The sequence below is a fragment of the Sturnus vulgaris genome, chromosome 1 (assembly GCF_052056855.1).
Source record: "Sturnus vulgaris isolate bStuVul1 chromosome 1, bStuVul1.hap1, whole genome shotgun sequence".
NCBI classification, from domain to species: domain Eukaryota; kingdom Metazoa; phylum Chordata; class Aves; order Passeriformes; family Sturnidae; genus Sturnus; species Sturnus vulgaris.
The window spans coordinates 28,115,304-28,138,402 of NC_142243.1; the positions used below are offsets into that span (position 1 = coordinate 28,115,304).

General features: G+C 34.9%; 1 protein-coding gene across 6 annotated transcripts in view; it reads right to left on the bottom strand.

The window, feature by feature from the left end:
• Positions 1-23,099, bottom strand: part of DGKB (diacylglycerol kinase beta) — a 377,865-nt gene that overhangs the window by 8,355 nt on the left and 346,411 nt on the right. For all 6 annotated transcript variants that reach the window (XM_088162387.1, XM_014894413.2, XM_088162374.1 and 3 more), the window contains 2 exons: positions 5,843-5,963; positions 4,066-4,126 (listed from right to left, as the gene is read on the bottom strand). In XM_088162387.1, the coding sequence (XP_088018513.1) occupies positions 4,066-4,126; positions 5,843-5,963 (182 nt within the window). The remainder of the gene's footprint in view (positions 1-4,065; positions 4,127-5,842; positions 5,964-23,099) is intronic.

Here is a 23,099-nt window from a genome sequence, read left to right on the forward strand (position 1 = left end):
CTTGACACTCCTTCAGATATCATGCCAAGCAAGTCAGGAATAGATGAAAGAACTGAAATTGCAGTTATTTCTAATTAAGATAGAACATTGTTATAGATTTTTTCAAAACATTGCTAATAATTTATGTAGCTAAATTGAAAGATTACTTTTCTTAAAAAAAACCCTGATGGCTAAAACTAGAAGTTTATTGAATTAACTTGAGAGTCTTTGAAGTTTCATTACTATTAATGACCTGTTTGGAGATCAGGTGAAACCATAGATATCTTTCATGTTGCTATATTTGTCTGGGAGAGCTCTGATAGAATTTCCTCTTCAGCTAATCAGACAAGATGTTTAACATAATATTAACATTATCATCTTTCCTTCTCCCAAAGAGTCTTCTGTAAAAAAAACCAGTGAAAACAATACAATTTGATGCTCAGATGCTTCATCTTATTTTACCAGAGCAGAGTGCCTTTGTTATACACTGCATTCTGTATGTGTTCAACACACTGAATAACTCTGGATGTCAGGTTTTTAGGCCAAGCCACTCAGATTTTTAAGTATGCACAGAACCTACAGGAGTGCATACCTGCTCTCATCTAGGGATGATAAGAGCAAAGGAATGTATCATGAAATATTTTAAAAGAAACACACAACTATTTGTTTACTCCTTAAATCGATCACAGGAAGGAAAAATCACAGATCACAGCTTCTGGAGAATCACTGCATTATCTACCACATGCCACAATATTTTCTCAGAGCTCACAGTATCATTTTGGAGGAGCATGGCCTCCACGTGCATGAGAAAGGACAGTGTCAGCAACTCATGCTATTTGTGTGAAACTTTTTTTCCCCACTCAGAAAGGAGAAGCAGCAAAGTCAAACATGTTGATTCCTTCAACAGGAAGTAAACTTCCAAGCCTGCATGTGCAGGCTATATCCTACACATAACAGGGATTTGAGGCTGAACTTGTTTCCCTGAATAGGCATAATAGAAAAGCAAGAGAATTTTGATCAGGTTGAACTTAATTTCTTGAAAAATTGTTTGAAAAATACTCTCATTTATATCAAAACCTGAAGCAATGCAGAAGTATTTTTGAGCTTAAGTACTTGCAACTTGGGCAAGAGTTGCTTCAATACCTGCTGATTCTATGAATTTCTTCTCACTTAGTCTCTGTAATTATAGGTCAGTCCTTAAAACTACTGAACTTAGATGACATTGAAGATCCTAAGATACCAAAAAATAAAGTGTGTTATTTCAACTTCATAAAAGACATTTGAAGGGAGAAACATAGCAGCCTTTTTTTAACAATAGCTTTCCGGCTGGAACTCCAAAGAATCAAAAACCTGAGGCTCAGCTGCTGTGTCTCACTGATGTGTGCAACCTAACAAGGTGCAGACCTCTCTCTCCTAAAACTAGTGAGATGGTATATCCAAACACAGCTGTAGCTTTTTTCCTTCAAACAACATAGCTAGTAAACTAATAAGTGCCTTGCTTCAGCATCCTAATGAGAAAAGGGGTAGCCTTGTCTCCCCACGTCTCTGCACAATGCAGGAATAGCATTTTTATATACAGCCTCAATTTCTTGTAAGGACTAGAGAAAGAAACTTCCTAAGAGGCAAAATAAAAAGAAAGCCAAACTATCACATGTGTCCGAGGGAACTAAACTTATGGAGTTCTTTATCTGGCCATGATGGTATTTTTTTTTCCATTTAAAAATGTGTCATTATTCATTTGCTTTCATTTTGGGAGAAAATGGCAGTTTTTCCTCTAAAAAAGACAAACCTCATGATTTTTATATTGGTCTCCCTATTCGTTTTCTGAAATTTGAGCCCTTGCTGGGTCAAATGACTGATTATATAGCTGACTAGGCCTAAAGATTTATTTGCTGGGGGTTTTGTATAGACTCTGGTTTGGATACACATCACATATATCACCCTGATATTTATGTGATCAAGTACGCTTTGGCTTCCAAACAAACACCACTGTGAAGTACAAGCTCAGAAATCAAATCTTGATCTTTGCTTGAGGGAAAGCCAATATCCACCTATGTCGTTACCTAAGGAAGAATTCCAAGCTACTTTGCAGAGAACTTCAAGAAAAAAACTCTACTGTTGTTAGAATTAGTGGGGAGGTAAGAGGTTGGACCATACATGCTTTTTTCTTCGTAAGATGTAGAAAACAGAGTGTGGTACATTTACAATGACGGAAGGAGCTATTGCAATAAATACTTAAGCTCCTCAGCAGAAAAAAAATCCTCAAAAATGAATAAAATAACAAAAAATAATATTTGTATATCTAAACTCATAAAAGTGCATTGGTGCAAATAGTTAATGTATTTTTTCCTCAGAGGAAACAAGTACATTCAACAGCATGGTTTTCTTAGGCAGTGCCAAGTATATTCTCTTAACAATGGTACAGCAAAAAGAATAGGTTCCTTAGAAAAGTATATGCCATTTCAATCCCCTTTAAAACTGGACAGCAGTAATAATCAGTAGTAATTTACTGTTTCCTCAGGGCAGTAATTGAAATGTAAGAACTGTCTCTTTTTCCAGGTTTGTTCTCAATTGCACAGGCAGCTTCTGCTAGCATTATCAATCAGATAGCAGGGATTCTGCACTGAGCAAGCATCAGGGAAAAAAAAAAAAACACGTTATTGCCAGCAACCTTCCATAAGTTCTCTTCTGTAATCTGGCAACTGAAAAATTACATGTCTTTTTTCCTGAACAAGTAACTATTGGATTCAGTACTGTTGCTCTGCACTGAGCCATCACTGTAGAAGAGGTAAAGATAATGGTATCTCCTAACTCCAAAAGGTTTTCTGCAACAAATCTCATAAAATCCCCACTGCTCTGCCTTCACATAGTATGTGCTCATATGGTTCTCCTCACACTGCAGAATCTGAGCTCTTCCCTAGAGAATGAGAATTCAGCCTCCCTCACACTGTTCAGCTGTACACTATGGTGCATCTGGTAAACATGAACTACCACAACCCTCTTCTGTCATCCTAACCCATATACTATCAGGTGCACACCTATTAGCACATTACTGAACGTTGCCCCTTTTATTTTTTGTGTAACTTTTAATTTGACCACAGACATAAAGCTCATGAAAGGAATCCAGCACCCTTTCTTTGAAAATTACTCCCAGTTGTAGTGGGATTTCTTCCTCGTCACAATATTCTTTTGTCTTATTTACAAGATGCAAGGCTACAGCAATTCATCAACATAAAAACGCAGGTCTTCCTCAGGGAACCAAAATTCATGTAAGTGTATATTAAGATATGTTACTAAGATTGGAGAATAAAGAACTTTGATTTCTTCAGCCTCCTCTCTGAATACTTGGTTAGCCTCTATAATTTACTGGAGAGAGATGAAAATTGAGAAGTCTTACAGATACACCTTTTCTTGCGTTGTCTCTAAAGAGTGTGTGCTCTCACACACTCAAAGAACACTCTGAGAAAGCTCCTATCCTGTCCTAGGTTATCCTAAATTATGCAGATTGATGTTTGCCTGCCCTCACTTCATATGTGTGGGTGCTGAAACAAGAAGCTAATCAATTTCCCTTTATTTAACCCTTAAAATGTAAGGACTTAAAAAAAAATAGCCCTATTGTATAATTCAATCAGCATAGTTGAGACTTCAGCTTTAATTAAAATTTTCTTGATATGAACTCGAAAAACACAATAGAACATCTTCCTAAATTTTTAAGACCAATTTTAGTTTATACATTTTAGCATCAAAACAAAAATTGAATTTTCCTCAGCAATAGAGACTCCAAATCTGATACATCATCATACACAAATTATAATTTTGGGTAAAGGGATACTGAGACTGCACTTTTCAAGTATTTTTCAAACTTCTGAAATAGATGTCTCTTTATTCCATTCTAACCTGTGTTTGAATTTGGAAAAGTTCCAATAAACTGAAAATGCAGGGGGTACTGAAGTATATAAAGAGTTTGTAGAGATGTTATTTAAGTAAATTGAGTTGATACTAATGAAAACAGATGTCTTCCAAACAAGACAGAAATATTTCTATCATTGAAAAAGAAGAGAAAGAAAAATATTCAGTTGCAGTTACCGTGCAAGGAGTTTGCATCCAAGGTTCTCCATCTATCTGCATAGGCAGAGACTTGCTGGTCCTAAAGGTACAAATTTCATAATATAAGAAAAAGAAACTAGAAAAATTTGATAAATGTATTTATTAAAATGGTGTATATGTGATGGCATACAGCTATAACACTGATTTACCCCAAACTCCTATGAAATTTCCAGTATGACTCAGTATGTTTAAAATGTAACACAGTCAACTAAGAAGGTTTAGTCTGATTTTCAACACACAAAGCAAAACCAGCAAATATTCATGTATCTTGCTAGTAACACACTACTCCTTCATGGAATAAGAGTCTGTAATTTGTGAAATAATGAGTGGATGACACAGGAACTTCAGGAACAAACCTTGTTAACAGAAAAGACAAACAAATTTGTGTTTGTTTTTTTTTATAATTTGGATTGTACTAATATATAGTATATATATTATACTACTATAAAGGAAACAAGAAATAAATTTTAGGTCTATCATCACCACTTAATAGAACCACTGTGTCTGAGTTAGACAGAACACTCACAGAGAACGAAGTTTGCACTATATTCAGAGTGTTTAATCTGCCATGTTATAAATTTAAATTGTTAGGGGTGTTGATTTCATAAGAAAGATACAGACAGTATTCCCTCTCTAGTTCTGGATGCCACATTAAGAAAAGTGTAGAAAAATGAGAACAGAAAAAAAGAAATATACTACATTTTGTGTTTTTTCCAACCCTGTATTTCTGCATTATAATAGTTTGCATACAAGACTATTAGAAATAGCATGGAGTGGATAAATCTAATAATGGAAAAATTAGTGACTCATATTGGTCAATGGAAATTCTGGTTTGGACATTTTTTGAAAACAACTAACATTTCATGCAATTATCCACTATCACCTATGGCCATAAATGGAGGAAGGGAAGAATGTTTAATGAGTTCTCACTTTATAGTTCGGGAAGGGTTCCTACTTATTTTTTTATTGTTGCTCTTCTGTTTTAGGCTTAGAATTGTAGAGCTTATGGGTTTAATAAATTTTGGAAAATTCTTCCTGAGGAATTCTTCACTGAAAAAGAGAGAGACGGTCAATTCTTTTTCAGTCCTTATTTAATCCAAAAGACAGAATAATTCGTTCTTCCTTGTGTTCTAATCTGAGTTTACTCTATTGTGAATGTTTTTATCTTAGAAATTATAAAACACAATGAATTTAGAGCACTCCACCATCATCGGCTCACACATACCAACAGATTTAATAATAGTGGCTTGTCAGAATTCAGTAAATAACAAATAAATTAAAAACAGAGCACTTTGACTTCCACAGATCAAAAAGTGCTTTTACAATTACTAATTACATGCTACTATTCCCTGGTGTGGTATGCATTATAAATGGGTTAAAATGTGACAAAGTAATGCTAAATTACTTCTGGCTTGAAATTGCATGGAATGTATGTCAACAATAAACCCCAAGATGTTCATGCCTTATTCCTTCTGCTTCAAATGCTTGGCAATACTTCTTCATAGGACAAAATGGCACTTGAATACAATATATGAAGACTGAATGTAAACAAACACCCTCTTTTTATTTTTTTGACACTTTTAAAGAAAGGAAGATGTATGGGCATACAACATGGATGGAATAGATTCATTTCATATACAATAATGATACTTTCACAAGAAATAATAATTATGACTGTTAAACTACAAAAGAAAGTCAATATATAAAACTCTTAGGTTTCACCACAACAGTGCAGTGTAAATTAAAGCTGTGATACCTGATGACAACAGATGAGCACTGGGCAAGCCGTCTCCCAGCACTTTTCAGACCTGTGTATATCTGTCCCATCTCCATGGCTCCTTCCAGACCAACCACTTCCATAAGCTGGTCACTAAGATCTGCAAAAGTTGAAAAAATCCACATTTTGTCTTGACATCATTTTGAAAGCAGTCATATTGACCAACAAGAATTGTCAGAGACAAGCTGATAATAAAAGATGTGGAGAACAGAACTGGCAAAAATGATTATTCCGAAGGAGACTTACAGCTTCAAGTTGGACACAACTGGGCCTTGCTGTCATTCAATTCCACAACATCCTAACCCAAATTATTCTGAAATAGAATAATTATATCTATGGTTTATTTTAATACACGAAGACTAAAAAAATGATTTAATTACATGACAGAACAGAAGAGATTCCTTCATTTTGGCTACCTGACACACAAAGAATGAGATGTTTACAGCACAGAAATTTATGCTTTTTATTTTTTCAACAGATATTTAAAATCTGTAAAGAAAAAGTCAGTGCTCCAAACCCAACTGGATCCTCTTCTATACAGTACTTTCCAGACACTGTGTACAACTCTAATACAGCCTTTATGTGCATGCATTATTTTTTGCATTGGATCAGTGTCTTAATTAGTACACAGATGCAATGCAAAAAGGAAGAAAAACACCTTAACTATCCACCTAGCCTTCTAACTTTGTCATGCTTGTTTGCACGAAGTTATATATTTTTTGTTTCACACTTATTTTTGACTAAATAGTACTTTGGCATTAAACTTCAAAAAATACTTAAATAAATATTAGTTTACTTGACTTCAAGGAGTAAGGACAAATTCTCTCTGGAATTCCAGGTACAAACAGAAACCTAAACAGTAATAAGCAGTCTGCTTTGAGAAGCTACCAGGCAAGGTAATGAAATATGATCCAGAATCAACTAGGGTGTTTTGCATGAAATGTTTTATATTCTCCTGTGTAAATACATGTTGCCAAGACCAAATGGACAAGAAAAAGAAACATTTCTTTTCTAGCTGTATAATATGTGTGTTTTATAAATTGGCTGTTAACATCAGTGTTTCCAAAAGGTATATTATTCAGTGAAGCAAAGCATTGAGCTAAAATGTTAGTCTATCATCACACTGAAAAAAAAAAAGAAAAGAGACCACATTACTCTGTATATTTTAAACCCCCCAACCCTTAATGAAGGTAAAATTTCATGCTAACAATCATATCTATGAGGCTATTCCAAAGTTTCAACGGGAGTCTTTTCTGTTCACTTCTTTGGGCTTTCAATGAAGGCAATTAACTGAAAGAAGTACTGTGATGAGGGAAAAAAATATTAAAAGCAAATAGGATTTATGATCTGGATTATTCTGCTTCCAGCAGAAAATCTGATACTATCCAAAGCCTTCATTTTTCTTCTTATACTTTCTTAATATTTTCTGCTTTATTAATTTTCTCATCACAGTGAAATCAGTTCCATGTAATATTAATGAAGAAAAAAAAATAAACAATATTCTTGCCCATTAAGGGAAAACAATAAGATGTCAGAAGTTTAAAATGTACAATATGGTTAATGCTAACTATACATTTTTATAGCTTGAATTCATGTAACACATGTAAGCCCAATTTTGTGTCTGGCTTTCCATTGCACCTTTTTTTTCCTTAAAATATTTCCCATAAGTAACTAACATTTAAACTTAAGTGAGATTTAAACAAATGCTGCTTCTCTTGGTAGCCACAGAGACTTAACTGGAAAAGCACTCCTCATTTTCAAAAATTTGTATATATAAAAGCACATAGTATTTTATAGATGTACTAAATCATTAAAATGTTTAGCCAAAGAAAACATCAAATTCCTATTCACTGCCATTAGAAAATTATTATTTTTTAAATGGAAGAATAATTAAGAACAGATTTTTATTTCTGACAGCTCAGGCAGTATGTGCAATATTCAGAATCGTGACATTTTCAGGGATATATACTTGATGCATCATTTTTCAATAGCTGTGAGATTAGTGCCAGTAGCAGCAGGCAACTAAGGGCCAAATCCTGCTCTTTGATCTGTACCACACTTCTCAAAAAATGTGGTATATTAAACATTGGAAGACGGAACTGAACAATACACTCATCTACCAAAAAAGTGAAGCCTTTTCAAAAATTTCACATTTGCAGTGGCACATTCCCAAAGTGGAGTTATTTTAGGCCAAATATGGATATTTTTAGAATCAAGCTTAAATTAGACATAACTTTCCTTCAGAAGCAGTAAAAACTAAAGCAAATGTAACGTGCAATTATTGACTGCATTAGTTCACACTCCTGACCTTGCTGATACATTTGACCTGATGCTTTTGCATAGTCATATCCATTTCAACAAATCCTTGAGATATATTGACTTTGATAAGAACTCGAGTGAAAACTGGAAAAGGGAGTTTGTCTATTTGAGTCCCACTCTTCAATGATGTTACATGGCTATAGGTGCACTAGTTGAATATAAACGGTCAAGACATCAACAATGGGATGATATTTCTTCTTAAAAGGTCTCCACTAAAAACTTTGGAAGAAACTAAATAAGCTCTGTTAAAGGAGATCTGATCTTCTATTAAATTAAAAGGTAGGAAAGGGGAAGTAATTCTTCATTCTGGTGGAAGTTTATCAGTGGTTTTTCAGAAAGATCAGTGAGGGCCTCAGCATACACCCCAAAATAATCTGGAAATAGATGTAGACAGTGAGTACTGAAGACTGAACAAAGGAAAAACAAAACCCAGTTATAAAGAAGTTTAGGAATTTTACAGTACTGAGTAATGGGGTTTTACAAAGGTGAAAAGTTCAATATATGTAACTTAATGTCCATGAGGAGAAAGAGTACTCACTACAGATATGTAGACTGTTATATACATATATATAGATAACATTTGGAAAAAAATAGGGTGTGTGTGTCTCCATGTGTATATGCTTATTTTGCTGGACTACAGTTTAATTACTGTCATGATACTGTCATGCTGGAATGAACATTGTGGAGTTACTGTGGCAAGTTCTATGAAAATATCAGCTCAATGCTCAATTTATGATGATCAAATATTGCAATTAGTACATACATAAAGTATGGAATTTGTAGTTCCAGTTGACTCAGTAAAGCAGAGGAAGAAAAATAACTGGAAATGACAGATGAACAAATGTGGTAACAAATATGGAGCAATTCTGTATGAAAATAATTCTAATAAATAAGTACCCTTTAGGAAGTAAGGAGATAATGGAAGAAAGATGAGAAAATAATAAGTGCAATGGAGTAGGTGAAGACAGTAATGCAATTCAGTATTTCTCAAATGCAAGAACTAAGGACTTTCATAGTACTTCTAGACAAGCAGGAAATCCTTTTTACATAATATTTTGTTATGTCATAATGCCACACTAGACTGTAATTACTTTAAAATGGTACATATTCGGTAGGATATCTTAACAGAAAATAATCACTGTAAGTTTGTTCTCTTATGCTTTATTCCTAATACAGGTTGGTGTTAGAGGTCAGATGCTGAGCTACACAAACTTGCAGGTTGATCTACTATCACTATTCTTGACTTCTTATATGTCTTATAAAATGTAGTGGTGAATAATGAATGCAGCTGCTCACTAAACATCATTTGTCACTTAAAACAGTTTATAACGTGGACTTTTCTATGACATGTATCCCTATTGTGCTTGAGACCTCATTGTGAAAGTCACTCTTTTTGATCCTCAGATTATATTCTTGAGTATCTGTGTCTCTACCAACTATAAAGCAAAATATGTTTCTCTTTATGGACGTATTTCTTTCCTGTCTTTCTTCTGCATCCTACAGATTTTATTCTAAAGAGAAATAATTGGTGATTGTAATGATAAAATTCTCCAATGCATGTTTTACCTATTATAACTAGTTTTAGAAAGTTTAGGTTTTGGAAATAAAGGTTACATTTTCAAGAAGGATTTCACAGCTAACAGTGAACAAAAGCAACTATCAGATATTGAGCAGTTTTTTTCTCTAACCAGTTCATTTAGTTGCCTAAAGGGGAGCTGAGGTCTCATAGGTAAGCTATCACGGAGAGCATCTCGGTATTAGTCCATTAGGAAAGTGTTTTCTGACTGGTGCCTTGGGGTTCCCCAGCCCGTTTGTTCTACTTTGAGCTCTGTGAAAGAGCTGAAGGCTCCCGGTTGTTTTCTATGTGAATGAGCCATTAAAGTGTGTGGGAATGTTTTCACAGCACCATGTCTCTCCTGTCTCTTCCACAAACCAAAGTACTTCACGTGTCTCCTCATATTAGCGCTGTCAGTAAACAAAGGCAGCTCTCCCAGGGGAGCAGTGCTGTCAGCAGACGGTGACTAGCCTGCAGAGGGGAGCTGACCCCTTGCACTCATTCCTGATGGCGAGATAAGGTCACTAGGGAGCTGACTGCTCATTTCTTCCCATAAGGCAGCAGAAGAAGAGAAGTTCAAACAGAAACTTGCACAAGTGGCAGACAAAACACTGCATGTGACTCTAAGCTCTTTATAGCCCTTCCCAAGGCACGAAGAAACACACTTGGAGACTTTAAAGTTTCGTAATGAGTTTACGTTATCCATTATCTTGGCATTAGCTGAATGCTTCAATATTCAGAGTGAACACACAAGAGAAAAACACATTTGGAATTCATCTATGAAGATAAAGCAACGAAAGCAAAATGGGGTAGGGGGTGGGTGGGAAGAAACATGGTGTGATTAGAAAAACTGATTTACATAGAGAATTTTCCCTCTGTAATGGAACTGGTTTTGATATCCAATCTATCTTTGCAATATATAAATATTGCTGTCCTGGCAAGAGATTGAATGACTCTATTATAACTTGGGGTTACTGCACTCACTCAGGCACATTTGCATAAAAACACTGTTGGTCAGTGGTAAATCTGTCTCTGGCAGCAGTTTGTCTTCGAAGAGAAGGGGCTCCATAGCTTACTAAATGTAATCAAACCCTAGTAATCATCACTCTGGAAATTTTTTGGTTCCAGTTAAAATACTGGATAAGAATTTAAAAGCTGGTATGATGCCAGAGGATCCTTGAAAAACTCCCAAGCTCAGTGCTCTGCACCACATGAATGCTTCAGTATCTTCCTAGAACACAGCATGTATTAAATCTCTAGTTACCCATTATGCAGGAATGTGAGGTCGCTTCCATATGCAGTGATAAGGACTGTTGTAAAAAAATGCTAGAAATGTGTTTACTGTCATAATATTTTCCTCATTTCAAATGAATACCTTTTTCTAAATTCCTGATTGCAAAAAATCAGTAAATCCTGTGCAATCTGTACATCCTGAGTTTTTTTATGTCTTCCTTTAGAGGAACTACCTGAAGTAACATTTGCCTCAACATTTATAATTGTTTATAACAGAGTTGTTTGTATCTCAAGGCCCAGATGATGTCAACGCTCTGTTTTGTTGCTGATTCGTAGACATATGCAAAAGACAGCTCCCCTATCCAAGAATTTATAGACAAATAAAACAGACAAAGCATTGGGGAAAAATAATCTCATTATGTCCATTTTGCAAAGTGAAAATTGTACACAGACATGTTTAGGTCCTGGAAAAGAATTGTTTTCATATTCAGCTGAATATATTGTGTGTAGACCCACAAGAGTCATAGTATTATTTCTACCACATAAAGTTAAGCATAAGAGTTTTCAGAAATGACCTGGCCAAGATCACATGTGAAGTTTGGAGCAGAGACAGGAAATAAATCAGCAAATCCTGAATTTTAATATTCTGTTATCAAAAGTCTGTTCTCCCACTTAATGTTGACTTCAAGGATGATATATCAAGTCCTAAATCTATGGTATGTGACCCAGTTTTGAGGATTTTCCATTGATGAGTTTGCTTGTAAACATTAAAATCTTAGGTGGATCCATACATCTATTTCATTCCAGCATTGATTCTCCAGGTTTTATTATTGTCTTCATATTTTGTTTCCTAGTATTAAAACAAAACAAAACAAGCTAAACCTTTCCCTTAGAAGATAGATCACTGATGTAATTCTCACCCTGGAGAGAAACTAAGATATGGTGATAATAAATTAGGCAGATATTTTCTATACATAAAAACACACAAAAACGCAAACACATTTTATACCTCTGTGGACATACACGAATGATATATATTACCTATATTTAAGCATATGTGAGAAATTCAGTAGAATTTTGCTCCACCATCAGAATTGATGGTGCACTTAATAGCCCTAATGGGATAATGGGGTAAGATGTAAAAGTGCTAGTTTTGTCACTTAAAATGAATGCAATCAATAAAATCCTCTCTCTGATGAATTTAGTGGCATAATTCTTACTGATTTCAGTGGAACTCAAATTTCACCCAGTATCTTATCTTGCATCAGTCTAGCACAGAGGCTCTATCCTCAGATGGAATCATTTAACAGACACATTTCAGCCTACTACTGTGTAATGGATTTTTTTCTGTGTACACAATCATCTCCCAATTCTCATTAATCACAGAATGACGAGTTTCTCCCCCAAAATTAGAAGGACAAACAAGGAAGAATCAGTCCTTATAATTAAATATTTTATGAAGCTTTTTAATGTGCACAGAAGGCCTTTGTAAAACTTTTCCTAAAGTGAACTTTTTTTTCCTAGCTTAGGAGGGGTAAGGAGAAAAGAGTTCTTCATAGAAACGTTTCTGATTAATGGTAAAAGAAGGGAAAAAACCCCAACAACCAAACCCTAAAAACAACCCACCCCAGAGCATTCAAATAAAATCACTTCCATTGAGAAACTACTCCCGAATACCACTGTTCAGATGTTCAAAATTTGAAATAAGGGATCTCATCTTCCAGTTTAGGAGATCATTATGTATAAGTCTTTTATGGTAAAGGTTGTCAGACAAAATGTATTCTTTTTTAATGGATTTATTTTTTTAATAGTTTGGGGTACAATTGCACTGAACATGCCGCTGCACCAAAAAGCTCCCCATTATTTTAATCTGTATTCTTTTAAAAGTTATTTGTTCAAAAGCATTTCACTGTGTTACTATCATACCCCCTTCATCCAAGAGAACAAAAGTTGTTCTATGAAAGGAGTCTAAACTTGGGCAAACCGTAAAAAAAAAAAAAAAAAGCAAAGTTCCTCTCTGTTTTTATCAAATTTGATTGCTGCAGCTGTTCCCAGTTTCTGTATTTTAAAAATAGCCTTATTCAGTGCCTTGTTGGCTAAAGGCCAGAGTACCATTAGAACATGCTGTACGGAAAACCTCTATTCAGTTACAGATACAGAAATATATTTAAGATCAGTGGGGGTCATCTGCAGCAAACACTCGTATGGGGAAAATGGAATTTTAATGTGCTTGGACTGCTCACCACTTTTAACAGATATTTAAGAACTTCAAACCGGATATCTTCCTATTTGTATTGGTACTATCGTATTACTGAGCATCAGGTACCATATAATATGAGCAAGTCAAGATCATTTCAACTAACAAAAATAGAACTAATAGTCAAATTACTCCTTAGTAGTTCTGGCATTCACTTTAAATGGATCCTAGTAATATTGGATATTTGATTAGCCTATAAAAATGCCACAGACTAGAAAAGAAAAATACAGTAATATTTATAGAAATGTAGAAATCTGATCAATGAAAACCAGCTTTGATTTGTACTTTTCTAGAAGAACTAGTTCTAACAGGGGAAAAATGTTCCCTTTCTGCAGGGCAGCAAACTCTATTAACAGCATTATCCCTATATTTATCCACCAAAGAGTTTTTTAGTCATCTGCCAGAAGGAAATGTTCATTCCATTTATGTGAGTATTAAAACTCCTTTTGATTAAGGTGGTAGTGACTTCAGTCCAGGAGTTCAGAAAACCCCAAGATGATCTTCACTTCTCTTGCTCTTTATGAGAACAAATTCCATTTTCTTCCTCTACTATGTTAGTATTCCATGGTGCTTGAAGATCAGACTATGCAGAGTGGATACCAGTTTGACCAACAGCATTATTTACATATTAATCAAGAACCTAACTCAGGAAAGCATTCTGAACATCAATGAGATGTCTCACAGATTACTTCTCAGCATTTATGATGGGGTAAAATGCATGCCTTAAAGCATTTAAAGTTATGTCTTTCTACTGGACCTGGGGAAGAGCCTTCAATATGGTAAAAATATCCAAGGTGGCTGTTTGGATAGGTACTGAAAGAAAAGAAATCATAGCACTGAAAACATCAATACAGTCTATTGAGCTTGCTGAGACCCCAACTTTTTGGGGACGGGTTTGCCTCCTAAGTTTTTTTGCCCTCACTCTCAGTATCTGGGATATTTTAAATAAATAAATACTACAGTCATACTTTGGATTTCAGTTTCAATTACATAGTTCAGACCCTCTCTTTGTACAGAAGGCACATCCAGTGAATCCTGGGGCAGGCACTTGTAACATTTCAGTCAATCAGACAACCTTCCTAAACTTCCTGCAGTCCGCAAGGTAAAAGAAGCTTTGACTTAGTTTCCCACTAAACTAAATGTATTTGGTGCTGTCTGAGGTGGCCTAGGATCTCCAGGACATTCCCAATGGGCTGACAAGCCTGACAAAGGAGCAACAGAAGAAGCAGATGAAAGGATGGTATCTTGAGAGGAACTCTAATGATGTGAAGTTATATATGGAGAACTGAAGAAAGACTTCTTTTTCTCCTGACAGGGACTCAGAGAAAGAGTTTAAGAGGTCTGGTTTTCTAGAGAAGCATATTTTTCTCTCTTGTCACGAAGAGGAATTTTGGGAGACAAGTTAGCACACTAGGACAGCTTAGGAATTTTGCTAAATCTACCAGTCAAAATTACTTTGTGTTGGCTTCTTCATAGAGGTTAAGACATGAAGAAGTGATACAGCCTCTACTCACTCACTGTTTGATGGGCAACAAGTTTGCTTGATAGCTCCAGGACTAAGCTCCAAGTATGTGAGCAGATTTTCCTAGGGCTTTTCCTTGCATTTTTTCTGTTCTCATTAGTTGTCATTGTAGGATCTGGGCTCTGCTATCTAATCTAGTTACATATAGAGAATTGCTGTTATTTTTCTTCCTATCTGAACTACACACATTGCTAAATATTCAGTATTTTTTATATCGTTACTGGTTTACAAGAAGACATATCTGGGATACACTGAAACCTTTGCTATTGGAGAAAGCAAATGGGAAAGTTACCTCTAATAGTACTGCAAGAAAATGTCTTTGATGTGCTTTACATGGAATGACAATTCAAAGGACCAAAAAGAAAGCAAAAATAAATTTCGTATTATACCTTTCAATATTTTAAGTATTAATGACTGACATAAAGCTATTTTCCTATGTCTTTTCTCAACAGTTATTTACAACACACATAGGAATAAAAGATAATTCCAGAACCATGATCAAGTACACAACAGTTCCAAATTTCTTTTTAAGGACAAAAAGACCAAAGTCAGCCATAAGTATCACAGCAGAAAGACTCAAGTTATTTTTAGTGATCTAGTCCTGAACAGTATCTCACAGAAAAAAATAAGCTTTATTTCATTCTGAACAAGAAAAGACTACTTAGAAGCAAAATTTGATCTGGTTACAATTTTTTTTACTTTATTCTGCCACAATATTTCACTAAAAAATGATCTGAGCATACACTACTTAGTTGTAGCACCATTCATGATGTTTCAGGTATCTGAGAAATACAGAAGCAAAGTCCTTGCCCAGAGCTAACTCCTCCCACAGTCCTGTGCTGAAAAGCTATGCTGAAACCTAGAACCTTACTGAATTTGTCTTTATGAAGACAAGAACAAGAAAACACATGGTAAGAAAAATCTATTTTCAAGGATTGTAATGCAAAATAGAAGACCTATAAAACTAACAAAATTATTCTCATCTTATTTTTTTTTCACTCTTACTTTTTTCTGAATGATGAAGGATAAGAAAAAGTACATAAGAAACAGATAAGAAGATCAGTGCTGTCTCTGAGACAATTTTTAAAAGGACCTTAATGTTGGTGTCTACCCAACAAACTATTTGAGCATGAATATTCAGTAATATCCAAAGGACCACATGCATGTTTCAAGCATGACTGTTAGGTGCTGTGTTTATACAGACCTATTGCTATGGTAACTACTTTATGATACATGCTTTCAGAATACTAATTATAAAGCAATATAAATAATGTTGTGTACAACAGGCAAGTTCACATTTAGATATTTCCAGCATCTGAAAATTCAGCCTTACATGTATAATATGACAAAAAATATTTTTCAAAAGCAATTTCACATATTATTATTCATGCATTGTGATGTTAGCTTCAGTTTCTTTTCTGTAACATTACTTTGAACTAGGATCAGCAGCACAAGGGGAATGCAATATACTGAGGGAATTAAAGAAAGCAGAAGATGCAGGTGCACTAATAAATGGGTGGCCTTTGGAGTACAGTATTTATGTGTGCTATGCCGAGCTAAACAGAAACCTAAATGTTACACAGAAGTGGTACAACAAGAACATCTGTGGTGGGGAACTGAACTGGCATGGCTAACACCTCCAGTGCCAGGTGCAAAGGACATTTCAGTACAGCTTGAGTGATTTTGACTGCTATCATCTGTACATATGAGATTATCTTTCCTTTCTCCTCCCTCCATATTCCACTAGAGTATTTGCAATATATAGCTGGCTTTAGATTCTAGCACAGCAAAAGACAGGTTTCAGCCCTTCAATTTCTGGATCTTAGCCACAGGTTCTCTTTTTTCTTCATTTCAGTTTTGCTTTTCTTAGAAGCGTAACACCAGAGTCACTAGTAATTTCTAAATGTATGGTTGAGGAACATAAGCATTTTTCCCCAGGAAAGAAAGAACCATTACAGGAAGAACTGTACCTTTGATCTATTCAAAGTTGATCCAAAAATGCCTGCAGAAAAAGCTCTTCCTTGCTAAAATACTGAAGTTAGATTGAAACTCCACGTTTTAATGTCCAATCTTCTGGGAAATTCTAGATTTTCATGTAAAGTCACTTTTTGAAACCAATCCTCAAAATAGTGTAAATTTTTATTTCAAGTGACATACCTGATTCATAGAAATATTGATAATATTTGGTAAAGACTTGAACAAATGAGACAGCTGATTGAAATGATTGGTAGGAAATGCAAAGCTAGTTTTTTGTGATGTATTCATTGAAGTACAAATCTAACAATCCTTGAATTATTTGAGATTCCAATAGAGTCCATTAAGACCATGACCTACTGTACTAAGTGGCTCAGGCTCAATCTTTTATTTCTTAATTAGGCAAAGATTTGGGGAATCAATTGTTGTTTAAACCTGAAAACCAATAAAAACTACCAGTGGTAATGTTAGTTCATGTGGAAGTCAATGGCCCATTCACCACTACCAGCAAAATTTGAAACTGTTCCCAAGAATTGATTTTAAAGGCGAGGGGGAAGAAATATAAGAATAATGCTTGTATTCTGAAGAATCTGCTCATGTTCATGCACTGTTAATGAGTCTGAACCACAGCTCTCTATGTTTTATTTGTCCAGCATAATAAGCCCTACATTCCCATTCAAGACAGGAACAAAACAATGTAAATAGTAAAACAGGACATAATGAGCTTTGAAGGAATTTCTTCAAAAAACTGTTTCTTTCTCCTTGCAATTTCAAATCACCTCCTTCCATCCCCAGCCACTGTTAAAATCCCTTGAACGTGTCTAATAAATAATCTAAAAAAGGAAAGGACAAATTATTTAAGTCTACACTTCCCTGGGAATTGGGAGTTTGTTTCACCACATTGTAAATTATCTTTCCTAAGTTCTAATAAGGTGTGACAAAAATGCAATAAATACAAATAAATCCACAGGGAAGAGATGCAAAAAAAAAAAAAAAAAATTACAAAAGCTTGATGGGAAAAAAAAACACCCAAAACCTATAACGAAAAGCTATAACGAATTTGCAATCCCTAGTCACTCATCTTTTCTTTTTACTTCAGTTCTAATGCCAAATTCCTTCATTATTTTTTGACCTGATATGAAACGCCATCTGGCAAAAGCATGTTGCAATTCTAAATAAATGAAATAATTGGATGGTTGCTTTAAAATATCTTTCATAAATAAGTACTATTATACATTAGCAAAACTCCTTTTATTGCCTCTCTGAGCTCTGATGCTGTGCAGTGACTTTCTGTCTGCCTTGAGGACCTGCAGTTCCCAAGCAGTCTCGCATTTAGTGTTAGACTGTCATGAGCCTGATGAGCTTCCACAGTCACAAAGTATCAGATGCATATGTCCATATGTTTGATTTGTATTTCTTGTATACGTTATTATCATTATTATTGCTAGTACTGTTAGACAAGGGTAACACCACAGACTCATCAGAATCATTGCCCTGAGGATGAGATCACAGCCTGAGGGTCCTGACGGATCTGCAGCAGCAGATTACAAACCATATGGCTGACGTGGTTATCTTATAATAAACCAAATGGCTGTGGGTATTCAGGAGCCATTTCAAAAGTGGATCAGATGTCACTGTCATAAGATATCTCAATCACACTTCAAAATGCCTTCAGAATAATTCTGGCCAGCGAATTACTTTCAATCTACTATCACAAATGTTTTAAGGTCTGAAGAGATCATCCTATTGATAGAGTCCTATAGATGGATTTCTGCATCCACACAGACCCTTTTGTTAGTCTGGGGGACCTTCTGCAGAGTGCACACCTCCCTAGGCATACATCATGGAAGGAATCAGGTCAGAAGAGATGGAAAAGTCATGGATTAATTGGATATATGTTTCTACATTGCTCCTCCACAAGTTATGACAAGCATGGAGCAACAGCGAAAAATAAAATATTTGTTAGTGATGAAAAGCGGTGTACAAAACAGCAGTTGGTCATGAGCAAACATTTTGCAGCTATAAAGACCCAGCTGCTTTGGCTGACTAAAATGAAAAGGAACAATGCTTTAGGGGTTGTGAAAGAAGATCTCACAATTGATGAATTATATAGAAAAAAAGGACTTCTGTTTAAAGCTTTAGTACTCATAGTCCTTTTTTCATAACAAATCTAATTTCTTTGAGTCAAGAATCCTAGGTAAGTATGGCATGCACTAAATGAAAACATGTTCACAGCTCTTGAAACCAGTTTATTCTGTATGCCTGCTTTGTCTTTCATTAAATATTCATTTATTGATATTAGACTTATGAAAAATTTAGCATAATTTTAATCCTCCCCTATATGAATAGGAGAAATTAAAGGAAAAGTGGGTTCATCCAGGTTTATAGGTATGTATGATACAAATTGTTACATTTCCAGAAAATGACAACAAAATCAGGAATCCAGGAGGAAAAAAAAAAAAAGTCGTATGCATCACCTAAATATTTAATTACAATATCAGCTTATGTTAATCATATTTCAAGAGTTGGGTTAAACATGCTGTAATTGTGCCATCAATCCACATGAATCAAACCTTTATTTAATAACTGTAAAAGCTGCCATTTGCTACTTTTAAGGTATCTAATTTCTCATGGCCTTTACTCGATAATGGTCGCTAGAGTTACAAAATGCTAAAAATAAATATGTTTTGGAAAATCTTGTTTGAGTTCTTACTGCAGAAGCTGAAACATCTGTAACAGTATGGCAGTTATCAGCTTCTTGTAAATTCTGGCAATGTTCATTTAAAAAGGCTTTAAAAGTACAAGTAAAAACATTAGTGTTTTGACTACTTGCAGGAAACTGGTATGTATACAATTAATATAAAGGAAACTGCCAAGTCAATCTGAGCTTAAAAATCAGGGACTTGTGTTATTTTTATTTGATTTATTTTTGAATTTGTAAAAATCCCCAAGCTGTCGCAAAACCTAATACCAGTTGAACATTCCAGGTACTCTAATTAATAGAAACATATTGTTAAATTCAACAGATATACAAAATAATAAACAAGTAAGAGTGGAAACATCCTTACACAGTTAACACATGAAAAAACCCCAAGATTCCTCATCCTGATTCATGCAAGGAACAAATCAAACAAAACCAAACTCTAAAAAAAAGTTCTCTCAATAGCAAGCATAGAGAAAGTTCAACAAAAGTTTGCCTCAACCCGTATTCAGATATAATGAGAACTGGACCCGGTCCTAAATCTATTGAATAAAGGGAGAAGTATCCTCTCAGAATGAAACAAAATTAATCAATGCTCTTTTGGCTATAGCATGAAAAACAAACAAAAACAAAGAGGAAGATAAAAGGAAAGCAGTGAGGGACAACAGAGTTAATGGCTAAGTTTTGAGATATTTTTTCTCCATCATATGTTTTCTTCCAAAATATCCTAGAATATGACATTGCCAATGCTAATTCCCAGTGCTTAAATAGTTCTTTATATCATCAAAACACAGCATATACACTGAAGTTCAAGGCACTTACCATGGAAAATAAAATGTACAACACTATATGAATTCCAGAAAACTATGGCCTTCACTAGAGGACTGAATTAAGGTTAGACTGCCTGAATATTGAACCTTTCTATATTTTGAGTTCTAACTCTGTAGATTTTATTGTTCTTTTAACTTAATTTTTTATGTTTGCTGTTCATAAAACATAAAAACAGTAAATTTAGAGAATTTTCCACATGCATGTACAATTAACTTTTTATATGTTTTACGTTTAGCTAATCCTACTACCTTAATTTATTTTCAATTAAATTTTTAATCATTTAATTGGAAAAAGCTGTTGTTTAAAAATTTAAGTAAAGCTTTATCAAAATGAGAATACATTTTTTTACTTTTTCACTACACAGATTTTCCTCTTGCAGTATTTCAGCTGTAAAGGCTAAGACAGACTGCCTGTTGCTTTTTGTATGTCACAAACCAGGACCACACTTTGACGTTGTACCATAGGAGTCATGACTACTGCTAGTAATATGAAGTGTAGATCTTTCTTTGGGATCTGCTCCAAAGCCTGCCAGTTCTGCAGGAATAAAATAACCACCATGTGTTTGGTATCTTAGCTTCCTAAACGGATGCAGCATCAGATGAGTTGTGTAAGAAATTATTGCTTAAACACTTTCATTTTATTTTTATCTATATATTAATCACAGAGCGATAAAGACACAGGGAGAAAACGAAGGGAATTTGAACTTCATTCAGCTTACCCATATAACTGCTATGTATGAAAGCCACCACATCTCATTTAAAACCCTGGTCCAATTGTACCTATTGAATTAAAAGAACTATTTAGACATGCTATATGTCTGGATTCTTCTGCATCTTGTGGCAATGGGAAAACTTTAATTTATATACATTCTCACAAAATTTTTCATACTCTGGTTTCACATGTGAAATCAATGCTCAGTCATGATCACCAACAAAACACAGCATATTGCGAGCTCTCCAGGGCTCTCTCTTTTTTTTGTGTTTGTTCCCTGTAACTCCACTATCTGATTAGACTCCTTAGGAGGTACTGGAATATACATAAATAATAAGCAGGAGGAGACAATTAAAAAAAAAGAAATAATTGCTACTATTAATCTATGAGATTAAGATGCAAACTACCCACTTTGCATTGCACTGCTGACTCCCAGGGAGGTCTGGCAAAGAGAATGTGTGTACTATGTCCCATCACTGAGCAGCACTGCCTCCCCAGTGCAGCAGAAATTCCACCCCAGTGTGGACTGATGACTCACTTTGTGTTTTCCTTGGCTAACTTGAGAAGTGTTCCTCTCCTCAGGTCAGTCACTCAGCCCTCTCACAAATGTCAGCTTACTGCTCACAACTGTTTTTCCATTCACAGGGGTTTTAATAGGCATGAATGAGGACAGTTATGAAGGAAATTCACAGTGCAACGGAAAGCCCTGAAACTCAGTTTTTGGGCATCCAGGCTTCACATCTTTTTCAAGCCGACTAGCTCTTGCTCATTTGAACAATGCCAATGATCTCTTTCTAGGCTGCCCATCATAAAGCCACTTGTAAACAGTAGCATGGCTTTTCTCTGAGCTTGTGAGTGTGCCTGCAGCTCAATAGGACTATTCACATGAACAGATGTTACTCGATGTGAACACTGGTTGCAGAATTAAGACTGTCCTTGCTCTTCCTCTTGCTACAAACATCAGCTGCTCAGACATCCAGGCTGGGGGTTTTTTGGTTTTTTTTTTTTTTTTTTCAATGGCTTTTTGCCATACACAAAGCATGCAAAATGGCAACTTTTGTAGTTAAAAAATCAGAAATAAAAATCCCCCTATATTCCATTAGCACTCATATAAACTAATGTTTATATACTTCTCCATAGAATTTCTTGTACAGATGATGATAAGAAAAAGTCCATTTAGTTGTTCATCATATTTTTTGGCTTTCACAGATAAATAAAAACCTCCATCTTTCACTTGAAAAGATATACTTGAATAGAGATGAAAGGATGTCAGACCAATATTGAATTTTTATCTTCATACCATGCAACAAAAGCTCATGAGTCTACAGATTGTAGATTGGCTTGATACAATTTTTTTTCATCCCAACACTATTTCTCTATACCAAACTAAATATATATTTTATAAGCATATAGAACAGTCTTAACCATGGGGAATAAACCTCTAAGAACTATTAGACAGACACTTAACTGTAATGTTTGCAAAATTTTAACATTAACTATCTCATAATAATTCTTTATCTAACTGTGCTTCTCAGTTTTAACCAAACTGTGACTGTTACAATCTAAATCCACTTTTGGTGTAAGAAAGATACTCCCACTTAAAACCTGAAATTATGGGTGTTACATTTGCTTGTGGAAATGAATTACAAATTTGAAAATTGACAATAATAGTAATAATAATGCTTTCCACACTTTTCATTGAAAAATTGAAGGCATTTAATTTTTTTACTTTTGGGCGATGTGCAAAAGCAATCCTTGATATTAGTATCCTTTCAAACATTTGTATTTTTAAATCTCTCCAAATTGATTCTGTGCTGAAAGCACAGCTGAGGCTCACAAATAAGTTAGAAAAGGTACAAAAAGATCCTTTGAAAATGAGAAAGAAAAATACCTGAAAAGAGCAAGCTTCACAAATAGCAACTATACAACCAGGTTTAAAGACCAAATCAGGCTTGTGGGGCTTGTTTTTGTTTGTGTAGTCTTTCCTTTTCTGTGTTAAATAAAAACCTTCAGTTATTTTTCTTTGTTGCAAACTGTGAACCCAGTAGCCTATGAAAAAAGATCTGGGAGGAAAACTTTATGGGAAGTACATTTCAGATACAGCTGGACCAGGTGGTCCAATCTGCCAGTTTA